Source organism: Melanerpes formicivorus, unplaced genomic scaffold, assembly GCF_026170545.1.
Source record: "Melanerpes formicivorus ecotype bairdi unplaced genomic scaffold, bMelFor1.0.p_v2 SCAF_2, whole genome shotgun sequence".
NCBI lineage: Eukaryota > Metazoa > Chordata > Aves > Piciformes > Picidae > Melanerpes > Melanerpes formicivorus.
The window spans coordinates 2829406-2844982 of NW_027142354.1; the positions used below are offsets into that span (position 1 = coordinate 2829406).

General features: G+C 46.0%; 1 protein-coding gene across 1 annotated transcript; it reads right to left on the reverse strand.

Annotated features, from left to right (window-relative positions):
• Positions 1–511: 511 nt before the first annotated feature.
• On the reverse strand, positions 512–14749 carry CGA (glycoprotein hormones, alpha polypeptide). Its single transcript, XM_068149140.1, has 4 exons — positions 14680–14749; positions 3938–4044; positions 2780–2964; positions 512–688 (listed from the first exon to the last, which is right to left on the reverse strand). Exons 2-4 carry the CDS (start codon positions 4035–4037, stop codon positions 611–613), a joined length of 363 nt encoding a protein of 120 aa, XP_068005241.1. The 5' UTR covers positions 4038–4044; positions 14680–14749; the 3' UTR covers positions 512–610.
• Positions 14750–15577: the final 828 nt, after the last annotated feature.

Here is a 15577-nt window from a genome sequence, read left to right on the forward strand (position 1 = left end):
AGTCACCTGCTCGTAGAAGGAGATCAGGTTGGTCAGGCAGGACCTGCCCTTCCTAAATCCATGCTGGCTGGGCCTGATCCCTTGGCCATTCTGTAAGTGCTGTGTTATTGCACTCAGGATGACCTGTTCCATGATCTTGCCTGGCACTGAGGTCAGGCTGACAGGCCTATAATTCCCTGGCTTCCTGGCTACCCCTCTTCCTCATTCCCTCCCTCTCCCATAAAATAAATGAATAACTAAAAAAATAAATCTAGAAATGAACTGAAGCAAAATCTTTTCTGTGGTGGTTGTTGTTGTTGTTTGGAACTATTAAATCATCATTTTTTTTTTCCCCTCAGCAAACACTGGTGAGTTAACTGACAGTTTATTTTAAAAATAGACCAAAGCATTTGGTTGTCATGCAAGTGCTGTATTTCATCCCTAATGGAAATAATGGAACTTACTTAAATGCATGAAGCAGCAAAGAGGAAATAAAACAATCATCCATCTTGTTCAGAGGTCTACCCAGCGCCTTGACCAGAGAACAAGACTCTGCACAGCAGTGCTGTGAAAGCTGAGACGCAGATATTCCATTCACCGTTGTCCTTGGTCATCACCAAAGGGACAGGCCTTAGGATTTATGATAGTAGCAGGTACTGCAGTGACAATCTGTGTGGTTCTCTATCTTCACATTGTCCTTAAGGGTAATCTTAAAAAAGAAAACACACACATATAACAAATGGTTAGAATAGGCTACAGAGCAAAGCCAGCATTCTCAACTAAGTGATGCCTGAAGCCTCTTTCTGAACTGGGAGGTACACAGGGTCATTGGGGTATGTGTAGCAGTATGCCCAGGTGGCCAAGAAGGCCAATGGCATCCTGGCCTGCATAAGGAATAGTGTGGCCAGCAAGAGCAGGGAGGTCATTGTGCCCCTGTACTCTGCATTGGTTAGGCCACACCTTGAGTCCTGTGTCCAGTTCTGGGCCCCTCAGTTTAAGAAGGACATTGAGACACTTGAGCGTGTCCAGAGAAGGGCAACAAGGCTGGGGAGAGGCCTTGAGCACAGCCCTATGAGGAGAGGCTGAGGGAGCTGGGATTGTTTAGCCTGGAGAAGAGGAGGCTCAGGGGTGACCTTATTGCCCTCTACAACTACCTGAAAGGTGGTTGTAGCCAGGAAGGGGTTGGTCTCCTCTCCCAGGCAACCAGCACCAGAACAAGGGGACACAGTCTCAAGCTGCAGCAGGGGAATTTCAGAATGGATGTTAGGCTCAGGCTGCACCAGGGGAAGTTTAGGCTGGAAGTGAGGAGAAAGTTCTTCACCAAGACAGTCATTAGTCACTGGAATGTGCTGTCCCGGGAGGTGGTGGAGTCACCATCCCTGGAGGTGTTCAAGAGGAGATTGGACATGGCACTTGGTGCCATGGTCTAGTCATGGGTCTGTGGTGACAGGTTGGACTCGATGATCCTTGGGGTCTCTTCCAACCTTGGCGATACTGTGATACTGTGATACTGTACTAGGATGGCCTCTGACCTATGGAGCTGTATCATCAGTGTCTTTTGAAGCCATAAAGAGAAGTTTCACAGAAGTGGCATAGTTTGGCATCCTTAATTTGGCACTTCTTAAAGCAGCTAATAGTCAAAAAGTGTCCAGGAACCAACCCATGAAAAATCAGGAAGTGTCCTTCAAAATAATTCACATGGGGGTTATAAAAATGAAGACCACACAAGCAGTGAGTCATCTTTGCTTTTAATCTCAACCAAATTCTACTTGCTGCCTCAAGGTAGGTATAGCATCGGGGGTCTAGGAAAAGCTTTGTGCTCTGCTCAGGCAGAGAGCCTCGAGGGGTTCAGCTGTAGGTGTCTATAGGTAAGTCAAGTGTATGTAGGCTCTCATTACAGCCAGTGGAGATCCAGCACTGTTCAGCTGTGCACACAGAGCTGTCAATTGCCATTTGAGATCTCAGAGGAAATCTCACCAAGCCTCCAGCTGCCACTCTAGAAGGTCTTTTATGGGGCCTATGTCTGCCAGGCATACCCAGATGCCTTCAGTACCCTAGGGCATCTCAAATGACACCAAATCTGTGAGTGAGTAACTGAACCTCTTGAGTGTCCAGCCAACACACTTAATGAGCCTGATTCAGATCACCATATAACAGACCCCTTAGCTGTTACATCAAATTCACCTGGAGCTGAATCACCCCAAAATAATCAGCTTTCACCAGAATCTCACTGTAAGAGAACCTTCCAGACAGGAATGTTAAATTGTCAGAGTGGCTGCACACATTTATAGCTCCTTCTATACCCTTAAAAGTAAAACACAATCTCAATTAATCTACCAAGCACAGATGGTTTTGGTTCCTCATTCCCACACAGATCACTGATAATACTGACTAGCCATCTCTCCAGAGAACTCCTGCCTATACAGGGAAGAAGCAAGGAAAACGACTTATTAAAATCAAATACACTGCATAGCATTTGAAGGGAGGGTGCACATCAAGGAGAGCTGAAAATGAGGGGACAAGTCCACCACCAGAACTGCAGGTGTCATGAGTCAAAGCAGTTTCACTGACACCAAGGGCACTGCACCACTTTCCACATCCCAGCTGCATATCAGACTTGGTACTGGCTGACACTTTCATTCCTTCTCTAGAAAAGAAAGAACTCAAGCCCAGAGGATGTAAATGTCAAGACACTTCCCTCAAATAGTTCTCTGGCAAAACCATATTCTTTTCCATTCTCTGCTCCAGTTAAACACTGCAGCTTCAAATGAGCTTAAACAGGTCTCATTCACACCCTCACCTTGGTAAAAGCCTTTGCTACACAGCAGGTTGCTTCTGATGTAATGTTCTTTGGAACGAGCATGGTCTTCTTGGATCTCATTGGAGTGGGATAGGCCCGAGAGAAACAGCACCCAGTGCACTGGTAAATGGGAGCTCCTGGCTTGGAAAAGAATCTGTTCTCCCCTAGCTTGCACTCTGGACAACCTGCCATAAAAATATAAGGAGGAGACTTTTACTTGGTCTCCAGCTGCATTTCCATTTTCTATAGGAAAGGAGAAAGTGCAGGCGGTAAGAGGCAGCACCAGCTGCATTCTGCTGCTTGACATCTGCAGGATAGAAAAGCACAGACACCAAACTTCCCCTTCAGAGTCCTTCACCCCTGCAACATGCACAGACTGTAAAAATAGGCTGAGGCTTTCTAGGTAAGGTACAGGCATTGCTGTATCTTTAATGTGTTTTTTTTTCCCCCCCAGTTTTATTGACAGCTGTGGAGGGCTTCTGTATGTCTACTGCACTAGCTGTCCCTAGAAAACCTCCTACTAGCTATAGATAGTTAAACAGCACCAGCAGGATTTGCAGTGCTTCTTAGGAATTGCCTCTTTTCAGGCCAGACTCTTGACAACAAGAGTTTTTAAAATGCCCCCAGTGGTCCCAAGATTTTTGTAGCTCACATTTTGCTAGATTCAGTTTGAGTAAAAACAGAACCAGCCACAACCTCCAAAACACTGCTAAAAATCTTCCTATATATGCCTCTGTCATAGAATGCTACACCCCCAACATCCCATAGTCTGGGATCTACGTGGGGAACAGCATTCTGCATGTTCTAAGGAGAAGCTATGGTTCTGCTATGCCTGACGTTACGTTGCCGTAACAGGTCTCAGGAGTACAAGAAACCAAAATGCTTTTATCTGATATTCTTTCAAGCATTAAGACCACTCAGGTCAATATGAGGATGCTGTCACCTGGGAGACTCCTGACCTGGAGAAAGCAAGTTGAGAGAAGAAATAAGAAGCGTGCTCACAGCAAAACTGTCTTGATTTCTTATCCCTTCATACCTCAGCGTTAACAAACGCAACGGAACAATCAGATTTATGAGCACGCTTGTAAAAGATGTGGAAGTCAAATTAATGCTCCTGATGAATAATTGCCTTATTTGTGAACACTGGATGCAGCTTACCTTGCATGAGAAACTCTCCATCTGGGAAAGCGTGAAGAAGATGCAGAAATAAAGACAAAATGGTCAAAGTGACAGCTGCATACTTCCTGTAGCAATCCATGAGCCGCCTGGAAATACAAATGTGAACATCTTTAAGGGACTGCTTTGCACTGAGTGCAGCACCAGTCTCTAGGCTGCTCCCTGATACAGCATTCAGTGCAGGTAACAGAGACAATTTAGAAGCAGGACTGGAAACTGAAAATGCAGTGTACTGAGCTGTATTTTACAGGCTGAGAAAATTGACTTCACCACAGTAACAAAGAAGCACCTTTCTTTCCACATCTTTAACAAGTTTTCTTCCTCCCCTCCCCCTCCCCCCAGATATTAACATAAGCCACAGAACATAAACTTCAAATGTCATAACTGTCTAATATTTATGGTAGACTGGATAAAGCCAGCAAATGCTTACAGAGAAGATGAAAGAATCTGCAGAATCTAGGACACAGAAAGACTCATTTCAGAGAAAATAATTTCACATCAGGACATAATTTCCTGTTCCTTAGTTGTCCACACACTGAAACAGCCTCGAGTTTTGCCAGGGGGGTGTTTGAGACTGGATATTATACAAAAGTTTTCTTTGCTGAAAGGGTTATCAAGCATTGCAACAGGCTGCCCAGGGAAGTGGTTGAGTCACCAACCCTGGAGGTATTTAAAACAAGTGTGTTTAGGGACATGGTTCAGTGGTGAACTTGGCAATGTTAGGTTTTTGGTTGGACTTGATGATCTTACAGGTCTTTTCTAGTCTAAATGATTCTATGATTCCACAACTTCTTTAGTGTCAAAGTCCCCATAAACAGATTTTCATAGTCCTGTTCTCAGAGGGAGAAAATTTCCTCCAGTTTATGTGTCCAGAGAAGGGCAACAAAGCTGGTGTGGGGTCTGGAGCACAGCCCTGTGAGGAGAAGCTGAGGGAGCTGGGGGTGTTTAGTCTGGAGAAGGGGAGGTTCAGGGGAGACCTTATTGCTCTCTACAACTGCCTGAAGGGAGATTGTAGTCAGATGGGGGTTGATCTATTCTCCCAGGCAACCACAGTATCACAGTATCACAGTATCACTTAGGTTGGAAAGGACCTCGAGGATCATCGAGTCCAACCTGACACCACAGACCCCATGACTAGACCATGGCACCAAGTGCCACGTCCAATCTCCCCTTGAATGCCTCCAGGGTCGATGACTCAACCACCTCCCTGGGCAACCCATTCCAATGCCGAATGACTCGCTCGGTGAAGAACTTCCTCCTCACCTCGAGTCTGAACCTCCCCTGGCGCAGCTTGAGACTGTGTCCCCTTGTTCTGGTGCTGGTTGCCTGGGAGAAGAGGCCAACTCCCTCCTGGCTACAACCACCCTTCAGGTAGTTGTAGAGGGCAATAAGGTCACCCCTGAGCCTCCTCTTCTCCAGGCTAAACAATCCCAGCTCCCTCAGCCTCTCCTCATAGGGCTTGTGTTCAACCAGAACAAGAGGACACAGTCCCAAATTGCACAGGGGAAAGTTTAGGCTTGATCTTACAAAGAAGTTCCTCACAGCAAGACAGATTGCCCATTGGATTGGGCTGCCTAGGGAGGTGGAGGGGTTGACTTAGAGAAAGACAAGAGACTCAGTAAGTTTCTTGTATTATGCTTCTATTGCAATGCTGGACACAGGTAGAATCCCTTCAAAAGACCTGTGTGTCTTCAGAGAGTTTTGTGCAGGCTTATACACAAAAAGTTATCTGTCTGAAATGGCAGAGGCATGTTAATATTTCACAGAAAAGCCCAGATGTTCTCTAGCTATACAAAGGTTATCTATCTAAAAACAACAGAGGTATGCACCCTATCCAGATGTCTTCTATCTATACAAAACAGAAGTAAACTACAGAAAAACCCTGTTATTTCTTATCTATGCAAATGCTATCTGTCTAATCCTCTACCCCTTCCTGCATTCCAGCCAACAATGAGGAGTTCCTTGTCAGCTCTGTTCCTCTGTTAAACTCCATAAGATTTTTAAAAGACATTCCTGCTCATCAGGGTCAATGTCGCTGGAGGTGTTTAAACAAAGACTGTGTTTAAGACAAGGCACTAAGTGCCAGGGTCTAGTTGATTAGATTGGTTGAACTTGATGATCTTGCAGGTCTCTTCCAGCCTGGTTGATTCCGTGATTTGGGAGGCACTGCAAACTGTGCTCCAGAGCATCCGAGGAGATGTGGTGCAGAAAGAGAGCTCAGGAGGGCTTGAAACAGCCCAGGGCCACCTGCACCACCTGGGGTAGAGGGAGTCCCAGGGTGCTCAGCATTGCTGCAGCCTTCTGGCCCAAGATTTCTTTTGGTCTTCGTATTGCCGACGCAGCAGCTTAGCTTTTGGTTTCTGAGTAAGAGAAAGCTGGTTTGGTATAAACATATCCCGATCAGCTCAAACTTTTAAACATCTTTTCAATACATTGATTTGGTGTAGGAAGGCTACATGAGGCACTGTGGATCTGTCCTTCTACAGGTAGTGCATGAATGGAGGTTGTAGACAGGTAGAGGTTGGTCTCTTCTCCCAGGCAGCCAGTACCAGAACAAGAGGACACAGTCTCAGGCTGTGCCAAGGGAGGTTTAGGCTGGATGTTAGGAAGAAGTTCTATACAAAGAGAGTGATTGCCCATTGGAATGGGCTGCCCGGGGAGGTGGTGGAATCACCATCATTGGAGGTGTTCAGGAGGAGACTTGATGGGGTGCTTGATAGGTGGGAGAAGAGACCAACCCCTTCCCGGCTACAACCACCTTTCAGGTAGTTGTAGAGGGCAATCAGGTCACCCCTGAGCCTCCTCTTCTCCAGGCTAAACAATCCCAGCTCCCTCAGCTTCTCTTCATAGGGCTTGTGCTCAAGGCCTCTCCCCAGCCTTGTTGCCCTTCTCTGGACACATTCAAGTGTCTCGATGTCCTTCTTAAACTGAGGGGCCCAGAACTGGACACAGTACTCAAGGTGTGGCCTAACCAATGCAGAGTACAGGGGCACAATGACTTCCCTGCTCCTGCTGGCCACACTATTCCTAATGCAGGCCAGGATGCCATTGGCCTTCTTGGCCACCTGGGCACACTGCTGGCTCATGTTCAGGCAGCTGTCGATCAGCACCCCCAGGTCCCTCTCTGTTTGGGAGCTCTCCAGCCACTCTGACCCCAGCCTGTAGCTCTGCATGGGATTGCCGTAGCCCAAGTACAGCACTCGGCACTTGGACTTGTTGAATGCCATCCCATTGGACTCTGGCCTTCTGTCCAGTTGGTCAAGGTCCCTCTGCAGAGCCTTTTCTACCCTCTAACTGACTAACATCTGCTCCTAACTTGGTGTCATCTGCAAACTTGCTGATGACTGACTCAATCTCCTCATCCAGATTATCAATGAAGATTTTAAAGAGGATGGGGCCCAGCACTGATCCCTGGGGGATGCCACTGGTGACTGGCTGCCAGCTGGATGTGGCACCATTCACCACCACTCTCTGGGCTCAGCCATCCAGCCAGTTCCTAACCCAGCTCAGAGTGCTGCTGTCCAAGCCACGAGCTGACAGCTTAGCCAGCAGTTTGCTGTGGGGGATGGTGTCAAAGGCCTTGCTGAAGTCTAGGTAGACCACATCCACAGGCCTCCCCACGTCCACCAGACCGGTCACCTGATCATAGAAGGAGATCAGGTTGGAGAGGCAGGATCTGCCCTTCCTAAATCCATGTTGGCTGGACCTGAGCCCTTGGCCATCCTTCAGTCTGTTTGTTCTCTGGGTAATTCAACAGAAATGCACTTGTGTGGCTCTATTTGATCCAGATCAAACCTATAGAACAGGGTAATGAATGCATAACTCCAACATGAATAACTGGGGGGGCTGTAGCATTAAGGAGGCAGAACATAGAAGTTGTAACTCCATGAATATCATCTCAAATTCTCTGCTTGATGTTTTTTAATACACTTTTTTTGCATTAATATTATTATTCACAATAACATTTCACCGAGGCAGAAGAGAGGACTGAAACCTCGGTTCACTCTGTCTCCAAACATCAGATGTGCTAAATAAATGCCATACTTAAGATTGGCAGGGTGGATTGTGTTAACTACCATGGGACTTATAAAATTATTCTGAGGCATTTTGTACCCACCTGGACAAAGACAGAAAAAAAAATACATGGCCATAAATTGGTTATAAGAAACTGGTGTTTCTTTTGTGCCACAGAACTGGAATGGCCTGGGAGGGCCTCCCTCACTGGGAAGTCAGGTAGGATCTAGGCTGGCATCCTGGCGTGCATCAAGAATAGTGTGGCCAGCAGGAGCAGGGAAGTCATTGTGCCCCTGTACTCAGCACTGGTTAGGCCACACCTTGAGTCCTGTGTCCAGTTCTGGGCCCCTCAGTTTAAGAAGGACATTGAGATTCTCGAATGTGTCCAGAGAAGGGCAACAAGGCTGGGGAGAGGCCTTGAACACAAGCCCTATGAGGAGAGGCTGAGGGAGCTGGGGTTGAGGCTCAAGGGTGACCTCATTGCCCTCTACAACTACCTCAAGGGTGGTTGTAGCCAGGAAGGGGTTGGTCTCTTCTCCCCGGAAACCATCACCAGAGCAAGAGGACACAGTCTCAAGCTGCACCAGGGGAAGTTTAGGCTGGAGGTGAGGAGAAAGTTCTTCACAGAGAGAGTCATTAAACATTGGAATGGGCTGCCCAGGGAGGTGGTGGAGTCACCATCCCTGGAGGTGTTCAAGAGGGGATTGGACGTGGCACTTGGTGCCATGGTTTAGTCATGAGGTCTGTGGTGACAGGTTGGACTTGATGATCCTTGAGGTCTTTTCCAACCTTGTTGAGTCTGTGATTCTATGATTTTCAGACCTTCATGTTATAAACACTTTGTCAATTAAAGCTACTTTTAAAAAACTTGGGTTCATCTCAGCCCTGAACACATAAAACAAAATGCTGAACCTCACTTCTGCCTTTGTCAGTATTTGCAGTGTTTTATTAGGCCTGAAGTTTGTAACCTTCCTTTTCAAGCACTAAGCCTCCTTATTGTACTGACTGTTTCGTTACCCCCCATCACAGACCATTTTGGCTCAGTCTCTCACTCAGAAAACAGAATTTCCCCCTTAATAATTACTTTCTTCTCAAACATAGGCTTGAGCCCTTCTTTTAAAAATGAACAGGAATGGCTTATATTCCATGATGAAATAATTTGGTCCACGGAGAAAAGGATGTATAAAGGATGCCAAGGGATTGATTTCCCCATCTGGGGCAGCCTGTACAGTTGACCAGAGACAGCAGCACTCCTTCACCCAATCTGGCTGATCAGAGACAGCCTTGTCTTGAAGGACTGGATCTCAAGGTCTTTTTACTGCTGTGTCACAGAGTGCATTTCAAGAGGGAGACTTTTCCTGCCCTTACAAGTTTTCATTGCTCACCTTCACCATGAAGAGAGGTGCTTGGTGGTGGCAGTGCACTAGCCCCTGTCGTTTCTGACTGGATTCAGCCAAGCACCTCAGGCAGCAAACTAAACTTGCAGCTCCTATTCACCAGACTATTTACCTGCCTTCTCAGAAACATTATCTGATCCTGTAGATCTCTCCACCTCTGCAGTCAAGCCCCCCCAGGCTCCACCTGCAGCTGACTGACAGCTTGTCTGGGTTGTGTCTGAACTCTTGCAACTGGCTCTTTCAAACAGTGTTGTCTGTGACTTCACAAACCATCTGATCCCTTGACTTTAAAAGACTGAAACTGTCACACAAAAGCATGATGTGCTAATGACTAATGTGCAGAATGAAGCCCCAAGCTACCAACACTGATATATACATTTTAGATACTGAAAGCTAATGTGCTTAGCAAGCAAAAAGAAAAAGAAGAGAGAGAGAGAGAGAAAAGGGGGAAAAAAAGAGGCATAAATCCTTAACTACTTAAGAGCTTCTGTTCTTCCAGATACAGCAGCCAATGCTGCTACTTCATGACAAATATTCTCCAGGGACAGATGAAACTGTGGCTCCAAATATTTCTAAAAATGAGGCAGGAAGGAGAAGGGCAGTAATGCCAGCAAGACAAAAATTGATTGTGAGAGATGGTGTAGAGGCCATTTAAGCATGCTCTGCTGCTCAGAGAAAGCACTGCCGACCCTAACCAGGAGAGATGGTAGAAAATCAAGTATAATTAAATGAAGATAGCTTTCACATAATGGAAAAATATTTCTTTGAAGATACTGTACCTATGCAGCAGAATCCCTGCAAGAACTGCCACAATGATGCAAACATTCAATTAATGCCTGCTTACATCTGGAGAGAGAGGCAAACCTGAGGTGGTGCAAGGAGTGAAGCCACTTGCCTCGTATCATTACCAGAAAGAGAGCCTGGAGCACTGGGATGTGTGCAAAGAGAGTATTGATTAGGAAAAGGACACTTCACTGCTGCACAAATTCCCCACACAAGTCAGCAGGTCTTGTTTCATTGATTAAACAGGACTACAACACAGTCATCAAAGGTTCAGATGGCAGCAGAGCACAGGCCCTACAAAGTAGCTTTGAAACCTAGGAACACAATCAAGGAGAGCTCTGTCCTTGAAGCAGTCAGAAAGAGATCATACCCAGGCAGGTGATGCTGAGACCAAAGACAGGATGACAAGAACATAGCCCTTGCCTGACTGGGGTTAGTATAGTGGAAAGATAGAAAGTTTATGAGCAAGTGTAATGCTCTCCAGTGCAATTAAGTGGAAACAAGCCTCTTTCTAATTAAGACAGCAGAAACTCGAGGTAAGAGATAGATCTGAAGCCCAGCAAAACTGAATGGCTAAGAGGCCAATAAGGCTGCAATTAATGGGTGGCAAGGGTTGGATGTTGGGTACAAGTAACTTCATCTCCTCATCATCCATCTAGCAAGTCAATTCATGGTGGCAGAAAACAGAGGATAAAGTACTTAAAAGCAGTAGTGCCAGTAAAGTTAGTAATGAACAGGGAGAAAGAAACATTGTTTGCAATCCTGGTAGCCGTGGAAAGAAGTATTTGGAAGAGGTACCAAGAAGCCAGCATGTATGTAGGTATGAGGACTGAATGCAACCTGTAGTTACTCCTCTCTGCCTTGGCTTTTATCAAAAATCCATCCAAGTGAAAACAATAGCCTTCTGATGTGGCAAAGGGAACAGGGGATGCCATTAACACATGGCCCCATGGAAGCATTGAACACGGCTCTCAGGTTTCTGAGAAGCAGCTGCCCCTTATCTGCTCCCTGCTCCCTCATCAAGATGAACCTGCAGATGTCTGCAGGTTAGACACAGTTTAGAATGGAATGGAATGGAATGGAATGGAATGGAATGGAATGGAATGGAATGGAATGGAATGGAATGGAATAGAATAGAATAGAATAGAATAGAATAGAATAGAATAGAATAGAATAGAATAGAATAGAATAGAATAGAACCTTCAAGATCATCGCGTCCAACCTATGTCCCGCACCACATCCTGGTCTCCAAACTGGTGACACATGGGTTTGATGGGTGGACCACTAGATGGATAAGGAACTGGCTTGATGGCCACACCCAAAGAGTGGCTGTCAATGGCTCCATGTCCCAGTGGAGGCCAGTGACAAGCAGAGTCCCTCAGGGATCAGTCCTGGGACCTGTCTTGTTCAACATCTTTGTGGGTGCCATGGACAGTGGCATTGAGTGCACCCTCAGCAAGTTTGCTGATGACACCAAGCTGTGTGGTGCAGCAGACACGCTGGAGGGAAGGGAGGCCATCCAGAGGGACCTTGACAGGCTGGAGAGGTGGGCACAAGCCAACCTCATGAGGTTCAATAAGAGCAAGTGCAGGGTCCTGCATCTGGGTCGAGGCAATCCCAGGCACAAATCCAGGCTGGGCAGTAACTGGCTGGAAAGCAGCCCTGAGGAGAGAGACTTGGGGGTGCTGGTGGACAAGAAGCTCAACAGGAGCTCTCAATGTGCACTTGCAGCCCGCAAAGCCAATCAGATCCTGGGCTGCATCAGGAGAAGTGTGGCCAGCAGGTCGAGGGAGGTGATCCTCCCCCTCTACTCAGCCCTGGTGAGACCCCACCTGGAGTACTGTGTCCAGTTCTGGAGCCCCTATTACAAGAGGGATCTGGAGGTGCTGGAAGGTGTCCAGAGAAGGGCGACAAGGATGATCAGAGGGCTGGAGCACCTCTCCTATGAGGACAGACTGAAGGAGTTGGGGCTGTTCAGTCTGGTGAAGAGAAGGCTCCGAGGTGACCTCATTGTGGCCTTCCAGTATCTGAAGGGGGCCTACAGGAAGGCTGGGGAGGGACTTGTCAGGATCTGAGGTAGTGATAGGACTAGGGGGAATGGAATGAAGCTGGAGGTGGGGAGATTCAGGCTAGATGTGAGGAGGAGGTTCTTCCCCATGAGAGTGGTGAAGCCTTGGAATGGGTTGTCCAGGGAGGTGGTCGAGGCCCCGTCCCAGGAGGTGTTTAAGCCCAGGCTGGATGAGGCTCTGTCCAGCCTGATGTAGTGTGGGGTGTCCCTGCCCATGGCAGGGGGGTTGGAACTAGATGATCCTTGTGGTCCCTTCCAACCCTGAATGATACTATGATACTATGATACTATCAACCAGTCCAACCCACCTAATCAACTAAGCCATGGCACCAAGCACCCCATCCACAGCCTCCTCTAGTTCTGCCAAACATTTGGGGAACTGAACTGAGGTCAGCTGCATCTATGGTGTTACACTGAATAAAGTGAGTGGATCCCTCCCTCCAGCAAATAAGGCTTTCTAAAGTTTATACACTGCCTGTGCTCTTTTCAGCCCCACAGGGGGAGCGTGGCTGCTGACAGACTCGCCTGCACTGGGGACACAATTCCTCAGCTTAATGTCAAGCTCTGCTCTATCCAAAGGAACATTCCCCAGAATGTGAGGAGTAGACAGACAGCTTTTTCCAAACTGTGTGTTTCCACATCATCCTGAGCCTTTTAATGGCCTGGATGCTCCAATGCCTCCGATAAGATGCCAGCCACAGGAATAACACCACAACCCCTGACTGTGATTTCTTGCTCTTTGGTGAAGCCACAGTGGCATTCTCTATCTTAATTTTTCTAAGAATACATAATGCTATGATTTGGTACATCATAAGAGTTTGAGGCAATTGCAGAGGGAAGTTGAGTGTTGGATGATAGGTTGGACTCAAAGATCTCAAAGGTCTTTTTCAACCTGGTTTATTCTATTCTATTCTATTCTATTCTATTCTATTCTATTCTATTCTATTCTATTCTATTCTATTCTATTCTATTCTATTCTATTCTATTCTATTCTATCCTATTCTATCCTATCCTATCCTATCCTATTCTAACCAAAAGGGATTTGAAATTGCAGTTTTGCACTTCCTCTGTTGAGTCAGAGTGTTCAGCTCACACCCAAACCATCAAAAACACTCGTCAATAAAACCCAGATGTGGTCTCCTCTACTATTCCAATGTGACATCTATTTTGCCTGATGATCTGTCCTGGTTTTCTTACAGTGCCCACACTGCTAAGCCAGTTAAGTGTCTTCACTACTCATTTCATCATGCCATCAAATCAAAGGCAGCTTTTACTGTACTCTGTTAAATATGACCTTTCTTAAGCTATTGGAATGTGGTGTAATGAGTAAATCTCAGCAGGTCTTTAGGAACATGGTAAATTTAAGACTTCCTTAGCAGTGAAAGTCTCACCACAGTGTTTACAATAGCTCTTTTTTTCTTCTGTAAATCATGTTAACAGTTATCATCACAAAGATTATCTATAATCTATATCTATATTATCTATAATATAGATAATCACAGAGATTATCTGTATTTGCAGACAGGTCTTTGCTCAGGTGTGCATGGGACTCTGAGGATGCCTTTACATTCCTGTGAGGCTCCACTGGATCAGAAGCCTTCATAGAATAGAATACATAGAATAAACCAGGTTGGAAGAGACCTTCAAGATCATCATGTCCAACCCATCAACCAATCCAACCCACCTAATCAACTAAACCATGGCACCAAGCACCCCATCAAGTCTCCTTCTGATCTAACTGTTGTCCATGCCCTGGCACAAACCTTGCAGCAAGCTCTGTTCCATGGGCATCCTTTGTACTGATCACATGAAATAAACTAATGTTTTCAGCATAAACTTGGGGTGTCCCTCTCTACTTTTCCATAGGGTGATGATGGTGGTGCTGTCACACCCAGCAGCAGTTAAATACTTTGCACAATGTGTACATTTCTTCCTGGGATGCTTGGCCATGAGGTACGGCTGTGTCACAGCAATGAACCTCAACTGTCAGTGCCTCACTTGTAACCCAGGTACACAATAACATGCTAAGGAAATGACTGAAGACTGAGAAATCTCCATTAACATTACTTTTCCCCCCTTTCCCTTAACATGGTTAATCATGACTAGCAATTTAAAGACTCCAAAGATGTGTTAGTACCACAGATTGTGTAGCATTTGACACCAACACCGCTGACCAGGAGAAAAACACAAAGTTACTGATGAGAATTACCAGACCAAAGCAGAACCACAAAATATCAACATAGAGCTGCAATACAATTCCAGAACCTCGTTTTCTCTTACTTACAAAACTAGTTTAACCTCAAGCACCAACGTTCTAGTCCCAAAGCAAATTTTAAGCTAATTTTCAAAGCAAAAACTTCAAGAGAATGGAGGGGGAAGAAAATGTTGGGGAAGAAGGGAAAGAGAATGCCCCAAAATATGTAATTGTTCTTCTTTAGCAATAACAAAACATCATATATTACCTGTCTTGCTCAAAAAGAGTAAATCAGGCAGCTGAGAAACTGCAGGGTGGTGTTTGAAGGTGAGCTGTCCTTGATGCTTGGAGGTATGATCCTGAAACTGGGGTATGAAAAAGTTGCATCTTTCTTTTATACCAGTGAAGCTAGATCGTATTCCTCGCCCACACCTAAGCCATGGGATCAACTGTACACTTTATCTAATGATTGGACACTACTTAATGTAATTACCAGCCCACCATGCTGATCTTATCTGCAGCTTGACTTTCATAAAGATTACATCTTCGCTTTGTTTATATAACGAAAGGTCAGCTCGCAAACACAAGCTCAGCCCTCTGTGAGTTTCCTGGGGAACTCAAATCTCCAGCATCCAGTAATTTGCTGCAGTTTGCAGTGAAGAGAATCTCGTTTTATAAGAGGAAGAGTTACTCTGGTTTCCTAATGCTTCTTAAACTGGAAAATCATCCTAGAATTGTTAGGGTTGGAAGGCACCTCAAGGCTCATCCAGCTCCAACCCCCCTGCCACGGGCAGGGACACCTCACACTAGATCAGGCTGCTCAGAGCCACATCCAGCCTGGTCTTAAAGCCTCCAGGGATGAGGCTTCTACCACCTCCCCAGGGGAAAAATAGCATAAAAAACCTAAACTAAACAAAAACCTTTCTACAGCAATGGCACTGTTTCAGCAAAGAAGAAGAAAACAAAGAGCAGCAGAGATCTATACAAACACCTAACAGAGTAATCTCCATTTGAATCTAATGCTCAGGGAATGGATGCATGGATAAATGTAGACTTTATAAGATTTCTAGGAAGATCTTGCCTTGTTTTTAGAGTAAAACTAATGCAATCAGAATCACAGTTGGAGGTTGGAAGGAACCCCCAGAGATCATCAAGCCCAACCCCCC

Bases quoted from the DNA above. Each gene is read 5' to 3' on its own strand.
- CGA (XM_068149140.1), bottom strand. From the start codon at position 4,037: ATGGATTGCTACAGGAAGTATGCAGCTGTCACTTTGACCATTTTGTCT. The intron at 2,965-3,937 runs GTAAGCTGCATC...TTTTTATGGCAG, and splicing joins TGGAGAGTTTCTCATGCAAG to GTTGTCCAGAGTGCAAGCTA. The intron at 689-2,779 runs GTGAGGGTGTGA...TTCTTTTTTAAG, and splicing joins TAGCAAAGGCTTTTACCAAG to ATTACCCTTAAGGACAATGT.